Genomic DNA, 24,241 nt, shown 5'->3' with positions numbered 1-24,241 from the left:
TGGGCCGAATGTCCTCTTTCTACACTGTAAGAATTCTATGGTTATATGGTAAAACAATGACTATTGTGTAATTCCCCCATAAGTGACTCAATTGATTTTATACTCATAATTAGTATTACATAACTATCCCCCACCTACTGTACCTTGCTGAAGAAATAATCCTGCTGGAATCAAGAAATTCTGTTTGCTGCAGTTTCGGTCAAGAGTTTAGAGACTCAAAAATCACAAATCCCACCCCTGCCAACTCATTGGCTGACACAGTGGTGTAGTTGATTGCTCTGGTCATTCAGTATTATTAACGGTTCTCTCTCTTCAGGTGTTGCTCCTCTCTCCTTTAAATCTGTTGTCATGATCCCTCTCCTCAAAAGGGGGACCTTCTCCTTAGGTAAAAAAGTAAAGTTGCCATAGTCCCAGATGACCATAGGCTGCTTTCCCCTTTGAACCGTGGCCAGAGAAACACTTGTAATGGCTTTTCTCCCTGCTCTGACACTTTTACCTCTGATGTCCCCCAAGGATCTGTCCTTGGCCCCTTCCTATTTCTCATCCAAAAGTTGATTCTGGGCAATATAATCCGAAACCACAGCGATAATTTCCAGTTGTACACTGACAACACTCTGCTCTACCTCACCAGCACTTCTCCTGACCCCTCCTTTGTTGCTAAATGATCCGACTGCTTATCAGACATGCAGTACTGGATGAGCAGAATTTTCTCCAATTAGACATTGAGATGGTTGAAGCAATTGTCTTCGCTTCCAATCACAAACTCCATTCCCTAATTACCAACCCCATCGCCTCCTTAGCAACAATTGAACCAGAGGGCGGAATTTTCCGGCCTCCCTCGTCCCAAAACCAAAAAATCAAGGTCAACGGACCTTTCCATGGCTCGCTCTTTACCTGCTCCGATTCCTGCGGTGAGCGGGACGGTAAAATTTACCCCAGGTTGTTCAACCTTGATGTCACATTTGACCCTGAGCTGAACTTTTGACCACATATCCACGCTATCACTAAGAGCTACTATTTTCACCTCTACAACATTGCCTGACTTCCCTGTCTCAGCTCACCTGCGGGTGAAATCACCATCCATGCCTTTGTTACCTTTAGATTTGACTATTCCAATGGATCTCTGGATGGGCTCTCATATTTCACCTTCCATTAACTTGAGGTCATCCTAAACTCTGTTGCTCGTGTACTTGCACCAACTTCCGTTAAATCACAAACATTTTGTGGTTCAAAAGCCAAAAGGAGTGGTAATGGGTGTAGTAAAGAAAGAAAGGGATATGGATTATCCCAGAATATAGATCAGCCATGATTGAATTGAAGGCTTATTCCTGTTGGTGTATTTCACTTGGAAGTTCTGCTTTATAACTGCCCTCACTTTGTGCTTTTCAGATGCTCCTCCATTCAGTACAACCAGGACTTGCCAGTGACCAGTGTTGTCATCACCTTCCACAATGAGGCTCGCTCAACGTTGCTCCGCACAGTGAAAAGGTCAGTGGATTGCACCAATGGATACCAACAATGTACCAACACATCTATCACCTCTGGCTGTGTGTTAAAATTCACTGTTACCTTCCAGCACCCGCATCTCAATTCCTGGAGTGTTGTCGGTCTCTTCAAACCCCTTTGTGAACTCCTACACTCTATCTGTGCAATCCCTTTCACCGAATCCCCCTTGAGTGCACTACTTGCTTCTCCAATTTCAGATTGAAGCACGTCAGCCTGAGGTTTTGAAGGATGCTAAAGTTCTTCCTTCCTGAGACGGCTGTTGCTGAATCAGCCATGGCTCAATAACCCTAACCCTTGTTGCTGAGTCAGTGGATTGTTGGCTCAAGCCTCATTGCAGAGATTTAAGCCTCTAATTTAAGTTGACACTGCAGTGCAATAGTGAGGGTGTGTTGCACTGTCAGAGGTGCTATCTTTTGGTTGAGATTTTAAACCAAGTCTGCTCTCTCATGTGGATGTATGATGCACTATCAATTATGACACGAAGACTCCTGTGAGTGAGGGAAACTAATAGGCTTTTATTCACAGAGAACAGGAGCACACCCTTGTAGCTGACCTGGTCTAGACTGAGGCGAGGAGGAGGGACCATCGCCTTTATACCCCACTCTGGGTGGAAAGGGAGGGGTCTCAGGTGGAAAGGGAGGAGTCTCGGGCCAGGTGCAGCATGGGTGTGTCCAGGCACATACATGTAGTAACAGTAGTTCACCACAATGTAAAAGATTCCATGGCACTTATTTAAAGAGAGGAGAAGGGGTTCTCGATGGTGTTCTGGTCAATACTTATCAATATAAAGGATGATCTGATCTTTCTCATGTTGCTATTTGTGGGAGCTTGCTGAGTGCAAATTATCTGCTGCATTTCGTCAATTACAATAGTGACCAATACTTGAAAAATATTTCATTAGCTGTAAATCAGTTTGGGACTTCCTGAGGCTGTGAAAGTTGCTATATAAATGCAGGTCTTTCTTTCTTTATTCCCCATTCTTTCAGAGGCCCATCATTCAATTATCACGTTCTAAACTCTGGAATTGTTCAGCCCGCACCCCCCTCCTCTCCCGACACTCCTCAAAGCCTGCTTAAAAACTTTCCCCTTGACCACGTAGGAACTTTGCTACCACTCTTGATCTTTCAACCCTTCTGGCCATTAACTGCTTCCAGATCCTTTTGTTTGGAAGTGTGAGATAATGTTAAGCAGTTGTTTTGCCAAGTTTCTTTTTTGAATCCTACAGGGTTTATGAGGTGATAAAGTTGTGGTTGTTTATTTGAAGTGCCTGAACATTTCAAATGCACATGTCACTCTCACTTTTGGGGCACATCTTATGTTTCTTTGCAGAATTTTGAGCTAAACTCTTTTTCTGGTCTTAGTTGCTGATTTGATATTAGAGATCAATTTGCACTCTGTAGAATTACCATCTTGAGACATTTTGGAGTGGGACTAGGCCATTCGGCCCCTGGAGTCTGCTACACTAATTGATAAAACCATGGCTAATTGTAGTCTTTATTTTCCTGCCTTGCCCTTTACCCTTTGACTCCCTTTGACTGACACCAGTCAAGAAACTATCTAACTCAGCATTAAAAATATTCAATTCCCTTCCACTGCCTCCACTACTCTCTGGGCAAATTCCAAATAAATGAACCTCCGAAAGAAAACAATTCTCCAAATTTCCACCCTAAATAGGAGACTCCTCAGTTTTAAAGTGTGTCCTCTTGTTTTAGTCTCTCCCATCCTTTCCGCCTCCATCCTGTCAAATCCCGTCAGCATCTTTTATGTTTCAATAAGATCACCTCTCAATCTTCGAGCTCCAATGGACACAGGCCCAACTTGTCCAACCCTTCCTCAAAGGACAAGGATTCAGCTGAGTGAACCTTCTAATGCAGTTATATCTTAAATAAGGAGACTAAACTGTGCACAGTGTTCCAGAATAACTGCAGATGCTGGAGATCTGAAATAAGAAAGTATTGGAAAAATGCAGCAGGTTGATCAACATCATTTCAAGTCGAATGTGAATTTTTTCGATCTCAGCTGATGTTAATACTGAATAAGTCAGATCCCAGAGTATAAACTGGCTTGATAGAGTCTGGTTGGAATCTTCTGGCTGTTCACACTGGTGGGTATCTCTGGTCCTGCTGCAGTGAACGCAGATTTGGCTGAGCGCCAAACTCTCCATCTTCGCTTGCAGCGGCGGCAGGGCGCGAACGGACAGAAGATTCCAGCCCCTACCTTTTTTTTTAGAAACCGTCGCGGACAGCTACTGAGCAAATTTATATGAGCCTGCTGATGAACTTTTAACACAAAGAATAAAATGTTTATTAAAACAAAAAAAAGAGCTATATGACACCTGACAAAAAGGTTGGAAAGATCGCATTAGAAACGGAAGAAGATGATTCGATTTTCCAATATTCCTTTAGCGAACAGACAAGTAATTGATGCACTATCAGTCGAGTCAAGACTAGTTGTGAGCACGACAAATAGGCTTTTATTAGCAAGAACTTGGAGCCATCCCTGTCGGAGATCTGGTCTGTACTGAAGGCTAGGGGGGAGGAGCCACCGCCTTTATACCCAGACCAGGGGGAGGAGTCTTGAGCGGAACTGACAGGGATGTGCCACATATACAGGTAGTACAGGTAATAATAAATACTAACTAACAGTGGTTAACCACCACCGATAACAGACAACAGTGGTTTATCACAGTAAGAAGTTTAACAACACCAAGTTAAAGTCCAACAGGTTTCTTTGGTAGCAAAAGCCACACAAGCTTTCGGAGCTGCAAGCCCCTTCTTCAGGTGAGTGGGAATTCTGTTCACTGTTCGCCGGCATCTCCACATCATTATCACAGTAACCCAGTGAAGAGTTACCTCTAGCTTGAGACAAAGGCTCCTTGCTTGAGACTGGCACAAATGCAAACAGTTTTCTTTCAGTGAATTCTGGAGCATTCCCTTGATGCTTCTTACTCTGTGTCTCTGTGTCACTTGAGCAATGTTGCTAAGCAACAGACCAGTTTATGCTACTTTAGTGATTTCTGAAAAACAAATCACCAAGTTCTAACCTCTTTTTAACTCTTTTCTTTAACTTCCAGGGTTGTAAAACCTCATTAAAATGCATATACTTATAAACAAACACAAAGAAACTGACCTTTTAGCTGCAGGTCTATCCAGATTTCTATATGCCACGGCTCATTCCAAACCTACATGAAACCAAAACCTCTTTTACCTAACTTCACACACACACACATATGTATATATTCAACTTAGAAATTATACGTTGTTCCAACAGACTCTTCTTTGGAGGCGACGTGTTAGAAATGAAGAAACATTGGGTGGGATTTTACCGCCCTGTCACAGTGGGGATGGGTCTGGAAAATGCAGCGTGCCATTCAACATTCCATTGACTTTGGCAGGACTGGAAGATCTCAGCGGGGGGAGAGACTGTAAAATTCCGCCAGTTAACTCTGTTTCTCCATGGATGTTGCCACAGTACTCCACTTGTGGTCTCACTAATGCCCTGTATAACTGTAGCAAAACCTCTCTACTGCTACACTTCACTCTCCTGGCATTGAATGACAATACTCCATTTGCCTTCTGAATCACTTACTGTACCTGCATACTCATTTGTGATTCATGTGTCAGGACACCTGGATTCCTTTGTACCTCAGATTTCTGCAATCTCACTCCATTTAAATAACATACTGCTTTTCTACTCTTCCTACCAAAGTGGGGAAGTTCACATTTTTCCACATTATACTGCATTTGCCAAATTTTTACTCATTCACTTAACCTATCTAAATTGTGAATAGTTGAGGTCCCAGCATTGATTCCTACAGCATTCCACAGTGCTAACCAAAAATACCTATTTTTCCGTACTCTCTGCGTCCTGTTAGGTAACCAGTCCTCTCTCCATGAGAAGTTGTTGTAAATAAGAGCTGTGAACTCTTCTCAAGTGCCTTTTGGAAAATTCTAAGTCCAGGACGGGTGGAAAAACGGGAGAGTTTCAGATCCGATTTTTGGGCAAGTTCAAATCTGATATCTTATCCACTCAGTGCATGAAAAAACAGGAGAAACAGACTTTCGCCTGTCGCAGAGGTGGGGGCCGGGCTTAAGTTGCCCAAATAGTGGCTGAGAGCAGCAGAGGGCGTCATTGCGTATATGCAGGTCTCTAGCAGCAGAGGCCTGTCACTCAGTCTCTGCTGCTATACGCTTGCCTCCATGGCCTCCGCAAAGCACCCAGCCTCACAAACATAGCAACCTCCCAGCTACTGCGGCCTATTGCGACCCCCCCCCCCTCCCCCAGCATTTGCCTGAACTGATCCCGCTCTTCCCCCCACAACAATCGGCCGCCTCACCCTCCATCCCTTCCCCCCAATTATCACCCCATTATTGGCCACCCAACCTCCCACTGCAATCGGCCGCCCAACCTCTCTGCAATCGGCCAGCCAACCCCCACCTGCGACTGGCCTCTTGAACGTTTGGCTGCCCAATCAACCCCCCCCCCCCCCCACATGCTACCCCAACCCCCACGTAGCAGTCTGGCTACCTCCCCCGATCGGCCGCCCAATCACCCCCGGCCCAGATTGGCGAGCCCCGATCATCCCCCTCCCACTCCATCCCAATCTCAATGCAGAGTGCACAGCGCCCCCCCCCCCCTCCCTCTCCTTCCGCAACAACTCCCCCCTCCACCCCCACCCTCCCCCACCGACCAGCTGCTCCTGGTCTGGCCCTGCCCCGGTAGACCCCACCCCTTGGCACTGCCCAGTGCCCCCGTGGGCAGTGCCAGGATGCCAGGCTAGCACTGCCCATCTCCTTGCCCCTGACCTACCGTGGGCGGCACGGTAGCACAGTGGTTAGCACTGCTGCTTCACAGCTCCAGGGTCCCGGGTTCAATTCCCGGCTCGGGTCACTGTCTGTGTGGAGTTTGCACATTCACCTCGTGTCTGCGTGGGTTTCCTCCGGGTGCTCCGGTTTCCTCCCACAGTCCAAAGATGTGTGGGTTAGGTTGATTGGCCAGGTTAAAAATTGGCCCTTAGAGTCCTGAGATGTGTAGGTTAGAGGGATTAGCGGGTAAATATTTGGGGATAGGGCCTGGGTGGGATTGTGGTCGGTGCAGACTCGATGGGCCGAATGGCCTCCTTCTGCACTGTAGGGTTTCTATGATTCTATGACCTCCCTCAGGGCATCTCAGTGGCCTCTGGTTCTACCAGTGAGGCCATAACGACTGGTGCCCGTTGCTGGAACCAGCTGTGATTCTTGCCGGAGAGAACATCGTCCGGCAAGGTCACAGAGGCAAGTGAGCCCAGACAATAACACCCAAGGCTCATTAATCAATGTTAAAACAGATTAAAATATATTTATAGATATTATTCAGCCTCGCGCTGGAAATGGGTGCGAGGCTGATTGTGCAGGATCTTCGGTGCCAGTAAGGTCATGAGAGGCGAGGATTCAGACGCGAACCTGATTTCTCGGCTCTCTTGCGATCTTGCCGGCTCGCAGCACCCATCGGCTGATGATAAGATCACGCCCCTTGTCTTAGACATGGCCTTGAAGGAATTGGAAAGCAAGGATGAAAATTTTAAAACTGGGTGTTTGTAGACCAGAAGCCAAAGTAGACGAATGAGCCGAGGGATGATTGGGAGTGGGACAGTGGGAATTGGATAGAGGGGAGCAGAGTTTTCGATCAATTGTAGTTAAATTTCATACCCAGTAAAGACAAGATTTCAAAGTTTCAGGATTTAAAAATGAAACTTCTCCCCATTGTTTGAGGGAGATTAAGTTTTGTGCCATACCCTACGGTGAATTGAAACAAGCTTTGACAGGAACCTTCTTTCATCCAGCAGCTAAAAGCTGGTATTCATTAGTCTGAACCGGCAACATAAGCCATCTCTGTTTATTAGTGTCAGCCTTTGAACACACTGCAGAGTGTTGTTTTATGCGGTGCTGTGTCTAATGTTACCAGTGTTCCAGGGGTTATTTTCCAATAATTAAATTTTACAATCTCTTCCTGCTTTCTAATGTTTAATGTGTTTAGAGATGTATATTTGAACACAAGCAGTCGGGGGTAAGGCAGAGGGTTTGAGAGAATTTGTAGCTCCTTTAATGAGCGAAGCATCAAGTTGAAGAGTCTTTCATTTTGCTTGTGGTCACAGATTGCGATACCATCAGTGGGCTGAACATGCCCCCCACTGAGTGTGTTTTGGATTTGCAGGGGGAGGGAACTAAAACCACAATCTGTCCGCCATATTCAAGAAAGTAATTAAGGATCAATTAGGCCTGTTTTCTCTCTCCTTCCACCTGTCCCTCTCCCTGACCTAGAAGTGGCCATGAAATATGCTTGGCAGACAGGATTAAGGAAAAGCCCAAGGTGATTTATATGTAATAAAGGAGCAAGAGGGTAGCTATGGAAAGGGTTGTTCCACTCAAGGACAAAGGAGGGAATTTATGCGTGGAGCCGGAGGAAGCGGGTGAGGTCCTTAACAAATACTTTGCATCGGTATTCACAAAGGAGAAGGACATGGTGAGTCTGGAGAGGGGTATGTTGATATTCTAGGGCATGTCGATATAAAAAAGGAGGATGTGTTGGGTGTTTTGAAAAACATTAAGCTAGACAAGTCCCCGGGACCTGATGGGATCTATCCTAGAACACTGAGGGAAGCGTGGGAGGAAATAAGAGCCTTGTATGAAATCCTTCTATCCTCTTTAGTCACAGGAGAGGTCCCAGAGGACTGGAGAATAGCCAATGTTGTTCTCTTGTTTAAGAAGAGCAACAGGGAAATTATAGGCCGGTGAGGCTTACATCATCTGGAAAATTATTGGAGAAGATTCTTAGGGACAGGATTTACTCACATTTGGAAAAACATGGACTTATTAGCAATAAACAGTATGGCTTTGTGCGGGGTAGGCTGTGTCTCACAAACTTTATTGAGTTTTTTGAGGAAGTGACAAAGATGATTGACGAGGGCAAGGCGGTAGATGTTGTCTACATGGACTTTTGCAAGGCCTTTGAAAAGGTGCCTCATGGCAGGCTGATACAGAAGGTGAAGTCACATGTGATTCCCAGTGAGCTGGTAAGATTGATACAGAACTGGCTTGGTCATAGAAAGAAGTTTAACAACACCAGGTTAAAGTCCAACAGGTTTATTTGGTAGCAAAAGCCACACAAGCTTTCGAGGCTCTGAGCCCCTTCTTCAGGTGAGTGGGAATTCTGTTCACAAACAGAACTTATAAGACACAGACTCAATTTACATGAATAATGGTTGGAATGCGAATACTTACAACTAATCCAGTCTTTAAGAAACAAAACAATGGGAGTGGAGAGAGCATCAAGACAGGCTAAAAAGATGTGTATTGTCTCCAGACAAGACAGCCAGTGAAACTCTGCAGGTCCACGCAACTGTGGGAGTTACAAATAGTGTGACATAAATTCTGATTCTAGGATCGCATGATAAAGACTCAGGAGGAAAAAAGCAGAAATATTTATGTGAAATAGTGTGACATAAACCCAATATCCCGGTTGAGGCCGTCCTTGTGTGTGCGGAACCTGGCTATCAGTTTCTGCTCAGCGACTCTGCGCTGTCGTGTGTCGCGAAGGCCGCCTTGGAGAACGCTTACCCGAATATCAGAGGCCGAATGCCCGTGACCGCTGAAGTGCTCCCCAACAGGAAGAGAACAGTCTTGCCTGGTGATTGTCGAGCGGTGTTCATTCATCCGTTGTCGCAGCGTCTGCATAGTTTCCCCAATGTACCATGCCTCGGGACATCCTTTCTTGCAGCGTATCAGGTAGACAACGTTGGCCGAGTTGCAAGAGTATGTACCGTGTACCTGGTGGATGGTGTTCTCACGTGAGATGATGGCATCTGTGTCGATGATCCGGCACGTCTTGCAGAGGTTGCTGTGGCAGGGTTGTGTGGTGTCTTGGTCACTGTTCTCCTGAAGGCTGGGTAGTTTGCTGCGGACAATGGTCTGTTTGAGGTTGTGCGGTTGTTTGAAGGCAAGAAGTGGGGGTGTGGGGATGGCCTTGGCGAGATGTTCGTCTTCATCAATGACATGTTGAAGGCTCCGGAGGAGGTGCCGTAGCTTCTCCGCTCCGGGGAAGTACTGGACAACGAAGGGTACTCTGTCCACTGTGTCCCGTGTTTGTCTTCTGAGGAGGTCGGTGCGGTTTTTCGCTGTGGCGCGTTGGAACTGTTGATCAATGAGTCTAGCGCCATATCCTGTTCTTATGAGGGCATCTTTCAGCGTCTGGAGGTGTCTGTTGCGATGAGGAGGATCGCAACAGACACCTCCAGACGCTGAAAGATGCCCTCATAAGAACAGGATATGGCGCTAGACTCATTGATCAACAGTTCCAACGCGCCACAGCGAAAAACCGCACCGACCTCCTCAGAAGACAAACACGGGACACAGTGGACAGAGTACCCTTCGTTGTCCAGTACTTCCCCGGAGCGGAGAAGCTACGGCACCTCCTCCGGAGCCTTCAACATGTCATTGATGAAGACGAACATCTCGCCAAGGCCATCCCCACACCCCCACTTCTTGCCTTCAAACAACCGCACAACCTCAAACAGACCATTGTCCGCAGCAAACTACCCAGCCTTCAGGAGAACAGTGACCAAGACACCACACAACCCTGCCACAGCAACCTCTGCAAGACGTGCCGGATCATCGACACAGATGCCATCATCTCACGTGAGAACACCATCCACCAGGTACACGGTACATACTCTTGCAACTCGGCCAACGTTGTCTACCTGATACGCTGCAAGAAAGGATGTCCCGAGGCATGGTACATTGGGGAAACTATGCAGACGCTGCGACAACGGATGAATGAACACCGCTCGACAATCACCAGGCAAGACTGTTCTCTTCCTGTTGGGGAGCACTTCAGCGGTCACGGGCATTCGGCCTCTGATATTCGGGTAAGCGTTCTCCAAGGCGGCCTTCGCGACACACGACAGCGCAGAGTCGCTGAGCAGAAACTGATAGCCAGGTTCCGCACACACAAGGACGGCCTCAACCGGGATATTGGGTTTATGTCACACTATTTCACATAAATATTTCTGCTTTTTTCCTCCTGAGTCTTTATCATGCGATCCTAGAATCAGAATTTATGTCACACTATTTGTAACTCCCACAGTTGCGTGGACCTGCAGAGTTTCACTGGCTGTCTTGTCTGGAGACAATACACATCTTTTTAGCCTGTCTTGATGCTCTCTCCACTCCCATTGTTTTGTTTCTTAAAGACTGGATTAGTTGTAAGTATTCGCATTCCAACCATTATTCATGTAAATTGAGTCTGTGTCTTATAAGTTCTGTTTGTGAACAGAATTCCCACTCACCTGAAGAAGGGGCTCAGAGCCTCGAAAGCTTGTGTGGCTTTTGCTACCAAATAAACCTGTTGGACTTTAACCTGGTGTTGTTAAACTTCTTACTGTGTTTACCCCAGTCCAACGCCGGCATCTCCACATCTTGGTCATAGAAAACAGAGAGTAGCGGTGGAAGGATGTTTTTCTGACCGGAGGTCTGGGATCAGTGGTGTTCTGCAGGGACCAGTGCTGTGACCCCTGTTCTTTGTAATATATATAAACGATTTGGAGGAGAATGTGGGTGGTCTGATTTTAGTAAGTTTGCAGATGACACAAAGATTGGGGGAGCTGTAGACAGCAAGGAGGATTGCCAGAGAATAAAGCAGGATATAGATAGGCTGGAGACTATTTCTATTAATATTTCTACCCTGGGAAAAAGACTCAGACTATCCATTCTATCCATGCCTCTCATCATTTTTGGAAACTTCTATCAGATTGCCACTCAGCCTCCGACGTTCAAGTGAAAACAAACCAAATTTGTCCAAACTCTCCACTTGGCTAATACCCTCCAAACCAGGCAGGGAAATGTCAGATAGAATTTAATCCGGACAAATGTGAGGTGATGCATTTTGGAAGGTCTGATGCAGGTGGGAAGTAAACAGTAAATGGCAGAACCCTTAGAAGCATTAAGATACAGAGGGATCTCGGCATACAGATCCACAGTTCCCTGAAAGTGGCAACACAAGTGGATTAGGTGGTGAAGAAAGCATATATGATGCTTGCCTTCATTGGTCGGGGCATAGAGCATAAAAATTGGCAAGTCATGTAGCTATATCGAACTTTAGTCAGTCCACATTTGGAAGACTGTTTACAGTTCTGATCGCCGCACTACCAGAAGGATGTGGAGGTTTTGGAGAGGATACAGAAAAGGATTAGCAGGATTTTGCCTGGTATGGAGGGTATTAGCCAAGTGGAGAGTTTGGACAAATTTGGTTTGTTTTCACTTGAATGTCGGAGGCTGGGTAGCAATCTGATAGAAGTTTCCAAAATTATGAGAGGCATGGATAGAATGGATAGTCTGAGTCTTTTACCCAGGGTAGAAATATTAATTACGAGGGGACATAGGTTTAAGGTAAAAGGGGAAAGGTTTAAAGGAGATGTGAAAGGCAGGATTTTACACAGAGAGTGGTAAGTGCCTGGAAAGCGCTGCCAGAGGAGGTGGTAGAAACAGGTACAATAGCAATGTTTAAGAGGCATCTTGACAGATACGTGAATAGGAAGGGAATAGATGGATACAGACCGCTTAGAGGCAAAATCTCTTCAGTTTACAAAGGCATCAAGTGTCGGCGCAGGCTTGGTGGGCCAAAGGGTCAGTTCCTGTGCTGTACTGTTCTTTGTTCTTTAACTCATTGCTATTCAAAAGTTAATTGCCCTGAATGATAGCACCCAACCCAGAGACCTGGGATGTTCATGTTCATTCCCACGTTAGTAGTAAGATTGGTATAATGCATAATCCTCTTACCCCTGAATGGATTCAAATCATACTCTAGAAGTCCAACCAAATAACCTAGGTTGACACTATAGTGAGAGAGTGCAAGATATACAAGGTGTAAACCCAAGGTTTTATTTAATACATTCAGAGCATTACACAAACACAAGTTGAAGTTATCCTGCCCAATATTGATATTTTAAACCTGAAATAGAGTTCTTAAACTACCATGGTGGGATTTGAGCTCATATGCATGGTGACACAGTGGTTTGCTGCCTCACAGTTCCAGGGACCCGGATTCGATTCCCAGCTTGGGTCACTGTCTGTGCGGAGTCTGCACGTTCTCCCCGTGTCTGCGTGGGTTTCCTCTGGGTGCTCCAATTTTCTCCCACAGTCCAAAAGACATGCTGGTTAGGCCATGCTAAATTCTCCCTCAGTGTACCTGAACAGGCACCGGAGTGTGGTGACTAGGGGATTTTCACAGTAATTTCATTGCAGTGTTAATGTAAGCTTTCTTGCGGCACTGATAAATAAATCATTTTATTGGCGTGTTCAGGCTTATGTGATTGCTTGTCCAGTGATAAAACCACAGTACTCTGAACTGCAAGAAGGCTTAAAATTAGGCGACTGGAGCTTATGTCCTTTGTTCCAGCATCTTTAACACCATTAGAAGGAAATATATAAATATATCTGATTGGTCATCAATATCTTCTCGGGCATAGTGACATTTTCCTTTAAGGGAGCTGAGCTAATAGAGAACTTTGATTCTCTGATCTTTGTTGCGTTCACCCCAAAATGTATCAGAAAACATGTGCTTCTGCCTCAGACTGGTGGGGATGAGTTCTGCAGACAGCCTGCCAGGCAATTCTGCAGCATGTCACATTATTTAAACTTGTACAGAAGTTTGTTTAGGTCATACTTGGAGCTCGCTGCACAGTTCTAATTTCCATATCACAAAAAATGGATATAGAAGCACGGCGAAGATTCAGAAATGATTTTCAAGGATGATACCAGAATCAAGATGTTATAACTATCTGTAAAGACTGAGAAAGCTGGGACTCTTTTCTCTAGAAAAGAGAAGACTGAAGGGCGATTTAATAAAGAAGTCTTAAAAATTATGAAGGAGTTTGGTAGGGTAGGCATAGAGAAGATGTTTCAGCTTGCCCAAAAGTAGGGGTCATGAATATAAGATAATCATTATTAAATATATTAGAGAACTCAGGAGAAACCACTTTCCATAGTGTGGTTAGAATGTAGAACTTGCTACAACATTGGGTGGCTGAGGTGAATAATATAGATACATTTAAGAGGAAGTGAATAGAAAGTTATGTTGATTGGGTTAGATGAAATTGGATGAGAAGAGTTTCACGTAGAGAATAAAGCCAAAGTAGAACCTTTAGGAACATATAGGAATTAGGAGCAGGCGTAGGTAATTCAGCCCTTCAAGCCCATTCCGCCGTTTAACATGATCATGGCTGATCTTATCCTGGTCTCAACTCCACTTTCCGGCCTGCTCCCCATTGCCCTTTATCCTGCTTTTCATCAGAAACATATCTATCCCCAGTAACTTTCGTTTTCATATTCCGTGGGGCCATCTGTCCATATCCAATTGTACGGTTGAAGAATGTGACTTGGGCTTTTGAGAACTCACTTTTAGCCAAGTTTACCACCAAGCCCGTCTCCTGTAGTTGAATGAATAATTCCTTTAAATGTACCGAATGCTTCTTCCATATCTGACTGAAAAACACCAGATTGTCTATGTGCACTGCACAACTATTTAGCCCAGAAATTACCTTGTTGTTCAGTCTTTGGAATGTTACTGGTGCATTTTTCATTCCAAACGGCATGACTTTAAATTGATACAGACCATTTAGACATAGACATAGAACAGTACAGCACAGAACAGGCCCTTCGGCCCACGATGTTGTGCCGAGTTTTATCTGAAACCAAGATCAAGCTAACCCACTCCCTATCATCCTGGTGTGCTCCATGTGCCTATCCAATAACCGCTTAAATGTTCCTAAAGTGTCTGACTCCACTATCACTGCAGGCAGTCCATTCCACACCCCAACCACTCTCTGAGTAAAGAACCTACCTCGGACATCCTTCCTATATCTCCCACCATGAACCCTATAGTTATGCCCCTTTGTAATAGCTCCATCCACCCGAAGAAATAGTCTTTGAACGTTTGCTTATCTATCCCCTTCATCATTTTATAAACCTCTACTAAGTCTCCCCTCAACCTCCTCTGCTCCAGAGAGAACAGCCCTAGCTCCCTCAACCTTTCCTCATAAGACCTACCCTCCAAACCAGGCAGCATCCTGGTAAATCTCCTTTGCATACTTTCCAGCGCTTCCACATCCTTCTTATAGTGAGGTGACCAGAACTGCACACAATATTCCAAATGTGGTCTCACCAAGGTCCTGTACAGTTGCAGCATAACCCCACGGTTCTTAAACCCCAACCCCCTGTTAATAAAAGCTAACACACTATAGGTCTTCTTCACAGCTCTATCCACTTGAGTGGCAACCTTCAGAGATCTGTGGATATGGACCCCAAGATCTCTCTGTTCTTCCACAGTCTTCAGAACCTTACCTTTGACCCTGTAATCCACATTTAAATTTGTCCTACCAAAATGAATCACCTCACATTTATCAGGGTTAAACTCCATTTGCCACTTTTCAGCTCAGCTTTGCATCCTATCTATGTCTCTTTGCAGTCTACAACAGCCCTCCACCTCATCCACTACTCCACCAATCTTGGTGTCATCAGCAAATTTACTGATCCACCCTTCAGCCCCCTCCTCTAAGTCATTAATAAAAATCACAAAGAGCAGAGGACCAAGCGCCGAAATGTCCTTCACTCTTTCTGATAAAGATACTTTCCAATATCCCCTAAGTAAGTCAAGTATGGTAATAAAATTTGCTTGTCCCGCCTTTTCAACACAATCTTCCAATCGAGGAATAGAATATAAATCTGACTTCGTAACCGCATTGACTTTTCTGTAATCCACACGTTACCGCTGTATAACATCTGGTTTTGGTACCATCACTACAGGTGAGCTCCAATTGCGGCAACTCACTTCAATGCTGACGGGGGAGTGAGGGGAAGATATGTTTGGTGGTGGCATCATGTTGGAGTTGGCAGAAATGGCAGAGGATGATCCTCTGAATGCGTTCATGGCTGATCTTTTCATGGACTCGGCTCCACTCACCCGCCTGTTCACCATAATCTTTAATTCCTTTACTTTTTATCTCAATCATCCCCCCCCCACCTCCCCTTTCAGGGCACTGCCTTAATCATCTATATCTCTGTTCTGCCATTCACACATTCTGATCACTTAATGGACACTTTTAGCATCTTTCTCAGCCTTCTTCATCCTCATTTACATTCCCTTTATCTCATTACAGCCTCCTCCCCACCCTGATAGTATAAACCTTTTCTGATTTTCTTTGCTCTTAGCTCTGACGAAGCATCATCCAGACTCAAAACATTGGCTCTATTCTCTCTCTACAGCCAACCAGGTCTTAAAGATACAGACAATGTGAGTGGAGGGAGCATTAAGCACAGGTTAAAGAGATGTGTATTGTCTCCAGACAGGACAGCCAGTGAGATTCTGCAAGTCCAGGAAGCAAGCTGTTGGGGGTTACTGATAGTGTGACATAAACCCAACATCCCGGTTTAGGCCGTCCTCATGTGTGCGGAACTTGGCTATCAGTTTCTGCTCAGCGACTCTGCGCTGTCGTGTGTCGTGAAGGCCGCCTTGGAGAATGCTTACCTGAAGATCAGAGGCTGAATGCCTGTGACCGCTGAAGTGCTCCCCCACAGGAAGAGAACAGTCTGGAGACATTACACATCTCTTTAACCTGTGCTTAATGCTCCCTCCACTCACATTGTCTGTATCTTTAAGACCTGGTTGGCTGTAGGGATTCGCATTCTAATCAGTATTCTGTAAATTGATTTTGTGTCTCTGTGCCCTGTCTTGAGAGCAGATTTCCACTCCATCTGACGAAGGAGCAGCGCTCCGAAAGCTAATGGCATTTGCTACCAAATAAACCTGTTGGACTTTAACCTGGTGTTGTTAAAACTCTTACTGTGTTTACCCTAGTCCAACACCAGCATCTCCACATCTATTCTCTCTCCACAGAAACTGTCAGACCCGCTGAGATTTTCCAGCATTTTCTGTTTTTGAATCAATCTAGGGAATCTTCATTCCAATCCTTCCTTAGGTAAGGAAACTGAATCTGTACACAGTACTCCAGTTGCGATCTCACCAATACTTTGATTTGATTTGACTTAGTGTGTGCGGCATGATGGCACAGTGGTTACCACTGCTGCCTCAAAGTGCCAAGGTACCGGGTTCACTTCCCAGCCTCGGGTCACTGTCTGTGTGGAGTTTGCACTTTCTTCCTGTGTCTGCGTGGGTTTCTTCTGGGTGGTCTGGTTTCCTCCCACAGACGAAAGATGTGCAAGTTAGGTTGATTGGCCACGCTAAATTGACCCTAGTGTCAGGAAGATTAGCAGGGTAAATGTGTGGGATTACGGGAATAGGGCCTGGGTGGGATTGTGTTTGGTACAGACTGATGGGCCGAATGACCTCCTTTTGTACTGGTAGGGGTTCTATGATTGTCACATGTATTAGCATACAGTGAAAAGTATTGTTACTTGCGTGCTATACAGACAAAGCATACCGTTCATAGAGAAGGAAACAAGAGAGTGCAGAATGTAGTGTTGCAGTTATAGCTAGGGTGTAAAGAAAGATCAACTTAATGCAAGGTAGGTCAAGTCAAAAGTCTGACAGCAGCAGGGAAGAATCTGTTCTTGATTCGGTTAGTACATGACCTCAGACTTTTGTATTGTTTTCCCGACGAAAGAAGGTGGAAGAGAGAATGTCAGGGGTGCGTTGGGTCCTTAATTATGCTGGCTGCTTTTCCGAGGCAGCACGAAGTGTAGACAGAATCAATGGATGGGAGGCTGGTTTGTGTGATAATTTGGGCTACATTCATGACCTTTTGTAGTTCCTTGCGGTCTTGGGCAGAGCAGGAGCCATACCAAACTGATACAAACAGAAAGAATGCTTTCTATGGTGCATCGGTAAAAGTTGGTGAGACTCGTAGCTGACATGCCACATTTCCTTAGTCTTCTGAGAAAGTAGAGGCGCTGGTGAGCTTTCTTAACTATAGTGTCGGCATGGGGGGACCGGGACAGGTTGTTGGTGATCTGGACACCTAAAAACTTGAAACTCTCGACACTTTCTACTTCGTTCCCGCTGATGTAGACAGGGGCATGTTCTCCTTTACGCTTCCTGAAGTCAATGACAATCTCCTTCGTTTTGTTGACATTGAGAGAGAGATTTTTGTTGCTGCACCAGTTCACTAGATTCTCTATCTCATTCCTGTACTCTGTCTTGTCACTGTTTGAGATCCGACCGACTACGGTGGTGTCGTTAGCAAACTTGAAAATCATGTTGAAGGGGAATTTGGCCACAAAGTCATAGGTGTGTAAGGAGTATAGTAGGGTGCTGAGAACACAGCCTTGTGGGGCACCGGTGTTGAGGATGATCGTGGAGTAGGTGTTGTTGCCTATCCTTACTGATTGTGGTCTGTGGGTTAGGAAGTTCAGGATCCAGTCACAGAGGGAGGAGCCACGGCCCAGGCCACGGAGTTTGGAGATGAGATTCATAGGAATAATGGTGTTGAAGGCTAAGCTGTAGTCAATAAATAGGAGTCTGACATAGGTGTCTTTGTTATCTAGGTGTTCCAGAGTTGAGTGCAGGGCCATGGAGGTGGCGTCTACTGTGGATCTGTTGCAGCAATAGGCGAACTGTGGTGGATCTAGGCAGTCCGGGAGGCTGGAATTGATTTGTGCCATGACTAGCCTTTCGAAGCACTTCATAATGATGGATGTCAGAGCCACCAGACGATAGTCATTAAGGCACGCTACTTGGTTTTTCTTTGGTACTGGGATGATGGTCGTCTTCTTGAAGCAGATAGGGACCTCAGATTGTTGTAAAGAGAGGCTGAAGATGTTTGCGAATAACCCTGCCAGCTGATCTGCACAGGATCTGAGTGCTTGTACATTTATGCAATTGCAGTCTTCACTCTTATACTCCAATCCCTTTGTAATACAGACTAATGTGCTGTTTGCTTCCCTAATTACTTGCTGTGTTTGAATTTTAATTTTCTGTGATTTGTTTGTGTCTGACTCCCAAATCCTTCCGAATGTCAACTTTCCCCAGTCTCTCACCATATATACTTTGTAATTTTCCCTCAAAAGTAGATCACTTCACATTTTTCCCACCTTATACTCCATCTATCACCTTCTTACACACTGACTTAGTCTTGTCTAAATCATCTTGCAGAACTCTTTGCATCTTTCTTGCAGCTTACTTTCCCACCTAACTTCACATCATCAGGAAACCAGGATACATTACACTCAGTCTGCTCTTCAAAGTCAATGATATGGATTATAAATAGCTGGTGCTCAAACTCTGATCCTTTTGGAACTCTGCTAGTTCCATCCTGTCAACCCAAAAATGACCCATATTCCTACTCTCTTCTCCATTAATTAATCCTCGATCCACGTTAATATATAATACATCCATGTAAATTTATTCCTTCGGCCCTAATTTTGGTAATAACACCTTGTGTGACACCTTTTCGAATGCTTTTTGGAAGAACAAATCCCCGGTTCCCTCCTATCAACCTCAAAAAATTCTCAACTGATTTGTCAATGTTGATTTATGTTGATTCTGCCTAATCATACTATGATTTTCTAAGCGCTCTGTTATCATGTCCCTCATAATAAATTTTAGTATTATTCCAATTACTGAAGTTGGAGTTCAAGCAAAGCATCTGGAATCGTGGGAGATGGATGAGCTATCTTGGAGCTTTGTTATTCTGGCGCCCGCTGGTAATGAGTCACAGTTTCTAATCCCCTTCTCTTTCCTGCTTCTTTCAGCATTCTGAACCGCAGTCCCCCTAAACTAATCCAGGAAATCATTCTTGTGGATGACTTCAGCAGCGATCGTGAGTAACTGTTCGGTCTTCAAACAGGGGTGCTTAGAAAATCGAGGGCAGGAATGAACTGTGGTGTGTCTATTCAAGGTTTTTAGAGGAGCTGGGTTTTTTTAAGTCTAAATTTAGCTGGTGGGATGGGGCAGCAGAAGAGATACATAACATGGGAGGCAGGGATGAAATCACTGCTCCAAGTACTGATTCTGTGTATGAAAACCCTAGGCTTGCAGCCAACTCCATCACAAAAAGAGGCATCGAATTTAATGGAAACATGGAGTTCAAACCTTAAAATTTGGGTATAGGATCCAATCTTCCTCTTCATCTTGCTCAGTGGCTAGCTCTCTTATCTCTGAATTAGGAGGGTGTGAGTTCCAGTTCCACTCCAGAGCTTTGAACCCAAAATCTAGGCCGACACTAGCAGTGCAGCAATAAGAGAGTGCTGCACTGTCAGAGTTCCATGTTCCAGATTAGATGTTAAAGCGAGGCCCAACCTGCCCTCTCAGATAGATGTAAATGATGTAAATTTTGAAGAAGAGCAAGGGAATTCAACTGGTTTCCTGACTAATGTTTATCCCTCAATCAACATCACAATAAAACAGATTATCAGGTCATTATCACATTGCTGTTTTTCGCATCTTGCTGTGTGGCAAATTGACTGCTGTGTTTCCTACGTTATTGCAGAGAGAGGCTGAGTAACCTGGGCCCACACTCCCTGGGATCTAAGATAGGAGGGCACAAGTCTCAGGAAAAAGGATCAATTACCTAGGACAAAGAAGCATAAATATTAGAATCAGGAGTAGATTGGATGGTCTCTGAAGTCTGCTCCACCATTCAGTAAGATCATGGCTGATCTTCAGCCTCAACTCTACTTTCCTGCCACATGCCCATATCCCTGGATTCCCTGAGGGACCAAAAATCTATCCCAGCCTTGACTATAGATGATAGAGCATCCATAATCCTTTGGGATAACAGTTCCTACAACCCTCCTGGTGAAGGAATCTTTTCTCAACCAATGATCATTCTCTGTCTCTGTGTTCTAGATTCCCCAGCTAGTTTCTTGGAATCTACCCTGTCATGTTCCTTCAGAATCTTGTATGTTTCAATGAGATGGCTGCTCATCTAAGTTCCAGAGAATATGGGCCCATTTGACACGGCCTCTCAGAAACCAACCTATTCAACCTTTGCTGTATCACCTCCAGAGCAAGTATATACTACATCTACTGGTTCCCCTTCATCAACCCTGTTAGTTACATCCTCTAAAAGTTGTAATAAACCTTGATTTTTCGAAGTTCATTGTTAAGACTTCCTTAATAATAGATTCCAGCACTCTCCTGATGAATGATAGCAGGCTAACTGACCTATAGTTTTTATGTTCTCTCTTTTCTTTCTTGAATAACAGCATTGCATTTGCTAACTTCTAATCCACTGAGACCTATCGAGCCCAGGGAATCTTGAAAAATCATAACCAGTGCATCCACTATCTGTGCAGCCATCTCTTTCAGAACTTTAGGATGTGGGTTGTCAGGTCCTGGGGCTTTGTTAGATTTTAGTCTCTTAAGTTTCTCCAATATTTTTTCTCTGCTAATATTAATTAGTTTAGGTTCCTCACTCTTATTAGCAGCGAGGTTACCTTCTATTTCTGGTACATAATGTATGTTTTTAACTGTGAAGATTGATACAATGTATTTTCTTTTATTCATTTGTTGGACATGGGTGTCACTGGCTGGCCAGCATTTATTGCCCATCCCCAGTTGTCCTTGGAGGGCAGTTGAGAGTCAACCACATTGCTGTGGCTCTGGAGTCACATGTAGGCCAGACTGGGTAAGGACGGCAGATTTCCTCCCCTAAAGGACACTAGTGAACCTGATGGGTTTTTTCGACAATTGACAATGGTTTTGTGGTGATCAGTAGATTCTTAGTTCCAGATATTTTTTATTGAATTCAAATTCCACCATCTGCCATGGTGATTTGATTTGATTTATTATCACATATATTAACATACAGTGAAAAGTATTGTTTCTTGTGCGCTGTACAGACAAAACATACCGTTCATCGAGAAGGAAACGAGAGAGTGCAGAATGTAGTGTTACAGTCATAGCTAGGGTGTAGAGAAAGATCAACTTAATGCAAAGTAATTCCATTCAAAAGTCTGACAGCAGCAAGGAAGAGCTGTTCTTGAGTCAGTTGGAACGTGACCTCAGACTTTTGTATCTTTTTCCCGAAGGTGGAAGAGAGAATGTCTGGGGTGCGTCAGGTCCTTAATTATGCTGGCTGCTTTGCCGAGGCAGCGGGAAGTGTAGACAGAGTCAATGGATGGGAAGCTGGTTTGCATGATGGATTTGGTTACATTCATGACCTTTTGTAGTTCCTTGCGGTCTTGGGCAGAGCAGGAGCCATACCAAGCTGTGATACAACCAGAAAGAATGCTTTTTATGGTGCATCTGTAAACGTTGGTGAGAGTCGTAACTGACATGCCAAATTTCCTTAGTCTTCTGAGAAAGTAGAGGCGTTGGTGGGCTTTCTTAACTATAGTGTCAGCGTGGGGGGGACCAGGACAGGTTGTTGGCGATCTGGACACCTAAAATCTTGAAGCTCTTGACCCTTTCTACTTCAGCCCCGTTGATGAAGACAGGGGCATGTTCTCCTTTATGTTTCCTGAAGTCGATGACAATCTCCTTCATTTTATTGACATAAAGGGAGAGATTATTGTTGCCGCACCAATTCACCAGATTCTCTATCTCATTCCTGTCCTCTGTCTCGACATTGTTTGAGATCCGTCCCACTACAGTGGTGTGGTCAGCAAACTTGAAAATCAAATTGGAGGGGAATTGGCTGCACAGTCATAGGTGTACAAGGAGTATAGTAGAGGGCTGAGAACACAGCCTTGTGGGCACCGGTGTTGAGGATGATCGTGGAGGAGGTGTTGTTGCCTATCCTTACTGATTGTGGTCTGTGGGTGAGGAAGTTTAGGATCCAGTCGCAGAGGGAGGTGCCGAGGCCCAGGCCACCGAGTTTGGAGATGGGTTTTGTAGGAATAATAGTGTTAAAAGCTGAGCTGTAGTCAATAAATAGGAGTCTAACATAGGTCCCATCACCTGGTGGGATTCAAACCCGATCTCCAGAACATTAGCTGAGTTTCTGGATTAATAGTCCAGTGATAATACCACTCAGCCATCAGCTCCCCCTTAATGTAATTGTTCACTTCTCTGCCATTACTTCATTGCTCTTGATAATTCCTTCTGCCTGTCTATCTAAGGGATTAGCGTTTACTTTAGCTACTCTCCTTTTCATTTATTTTCTTTCTTTTTTTTAATCAACTTTTTGGTCACCATCTTTTGGTTTTTAAAACTTTCTCAATCTTCAGATTTACTATTTTTTGCAACATTATGAATCTCTTCTTTTAATGTAATACTATCCCCTAACTTCCTTTGTAAACCAAGGATTGATCTTTCTCACTGAGTTTCTGTTTTTTAATGGAATGTCTTTTTATTGAACATTTGAGGAATCCTAGAAAGAGCATTAGAACTGCAAAACCAAGAGCCTGACTTTAGGTCTTGCCAGGATGGAGGTCAGTGAATGCTAAAAATAGTGGCAGTGGGCGGCACGCTGGTTTCCTGTCACTGTAACAGCTGCTGGCAAGACTTTTCCAAGAAAACTGCCCGATTCGGCAATTATGCCAATTAAGTTAGCTAAGAAGGACATTGAGAACTTGTGGAGGGTCAGTTTGGGATTCTTGGTGTGGCCGCATGAATTGTACACCATGTCAGGGGAAAGCCAGATGCTGAAGGTAGGAACACAGTGAGGAGCCAGTCATGACTTTCCTTGAGATTAGGTGGACTCATACAAGAGAGAGACACTCAGCCATAGTCCATAGGTGCCATCAAGTAAGGTGGCACTGTGGCACAGTGCTTAGCACTGCTGCCTCACAGTTCCAGGATCCCAGATTCAATTCCAGCCTTGGGCGACTGTCTGTGTGGGGTTTGTATGTTCCGCCCGTGTCTGCATGAGTTTCCTGCAGGTGCTCCGGTTTCATCTCACACTCAAAAGATTAGGTAGATTTGCCATGGAAAATGTGTGGGTTTATGGACATAGGGTGGAGGGGTGGGCCTTGTTTGGAAAGTCGCTGCATACTTGATGGGCCGAATGGTCTCCTTCTGCGCTGTAAGGATTCTGTGGTTCTGTAGGGATTCTGTAAAGTTTGCAGGGAGAGTGCTGTCTACACAGTGCAGGGGTTCATCGCCCTCCTGGCAATGGGGGACATATCAGGATGGGGGGGAAGACTTTCACCAATATTGTGAGTCCTACTGAATATAAGGACAGTTGTAGTTGGCAATTGAAGCATGAATCTCATATTCAGCAGCAACTTCCTCAGCAGGGTAGGCAGAGCTCCTGGGCATCAGGAGGGTAGAGGAAAGGGATGAATGGCAGAAAGGCAATGGAGCCATATCCTCAGCATAGGAACTACTACTGAGGACCTGGAGATGTCAGAGAACCAGAGCCGCAGGAGACTTCTACTTTTCTGACAGATTTGTGCCCGTGTGGCGGAAGACTTCGTACCTTGCAGCACCACCCGCCATGGCCTGTCATTAGCTAGTAAAGTCACTATGATCTTGAATCTCCTTGCCACTGGCTCCTTCCAAGGATCAGCTACAGACCTTGGTAGCATCTTGTAAATGGCTGCTGAACCACTGCATCTCTCGGGTCACTGCTGCCCTTTTTTTAACAGCAGGACATTACACTCAATTCCAGACAGATGGAGCCTTCCAGAGACAAAGGGCAGTGAGTTTCATCTCCATTGCTGGATCCCCGCGGTGCGGAGCATCAGCGATTGCACCCGTGTGACCATCAAGGCACTGACTGGCTGGCCAGTCAGATTCATTGACAGGAAGGGCCTTCACTTCCCAAATGTTATGTTGCTCTGCACCACAAAAGCTTCCTGTG

General features: G+C 45.0%; 1 protein-coding gene across 1 annotated transcript in view; it reads left to right on the top strand.

Annotated features, from left to right (window-relative positions):
- Positions 1-24,241, top strand: part of LOC144507038 (polypeptide N-acetylgalactosaminyltransferase 16-like) — a 139,097-nt gene that overhangs the window by 69,994 nt on the left and 44,862 nt on the right. The window contains exons 3-4 of the mRNA XM_078233626.1: positions 1,390-1,488; positions 19,245-19,312. Of these exons, the coding sequence (XP_078089752.1) occupies positions 1,390-1,488; positions 19,245-19,312 (167 nt within the window). The remainder of the gene's footprint in view (positions 1-1,389; positions 1,489-19,244; positions 19,313-24,241) is intronic.

This window comes from Mustelus asterias, chromosome 18 (genome assembly GCF_964213995.1).
Source record: "Mustelus asterias chromosome 18, sMusAst1.hap1.1, whole genome shotgun sequence".
NCBI lineage: Eukaryota > Metazoa > Chordata > Chondrichthyes > Carcharhiniformes > Triakidae > Mustelus > Mustelus asterias.
Note: the sequence above shows the minus strand (reverse complement) of the source record. Positions and strands in the feature narration are given on the sequence as shown.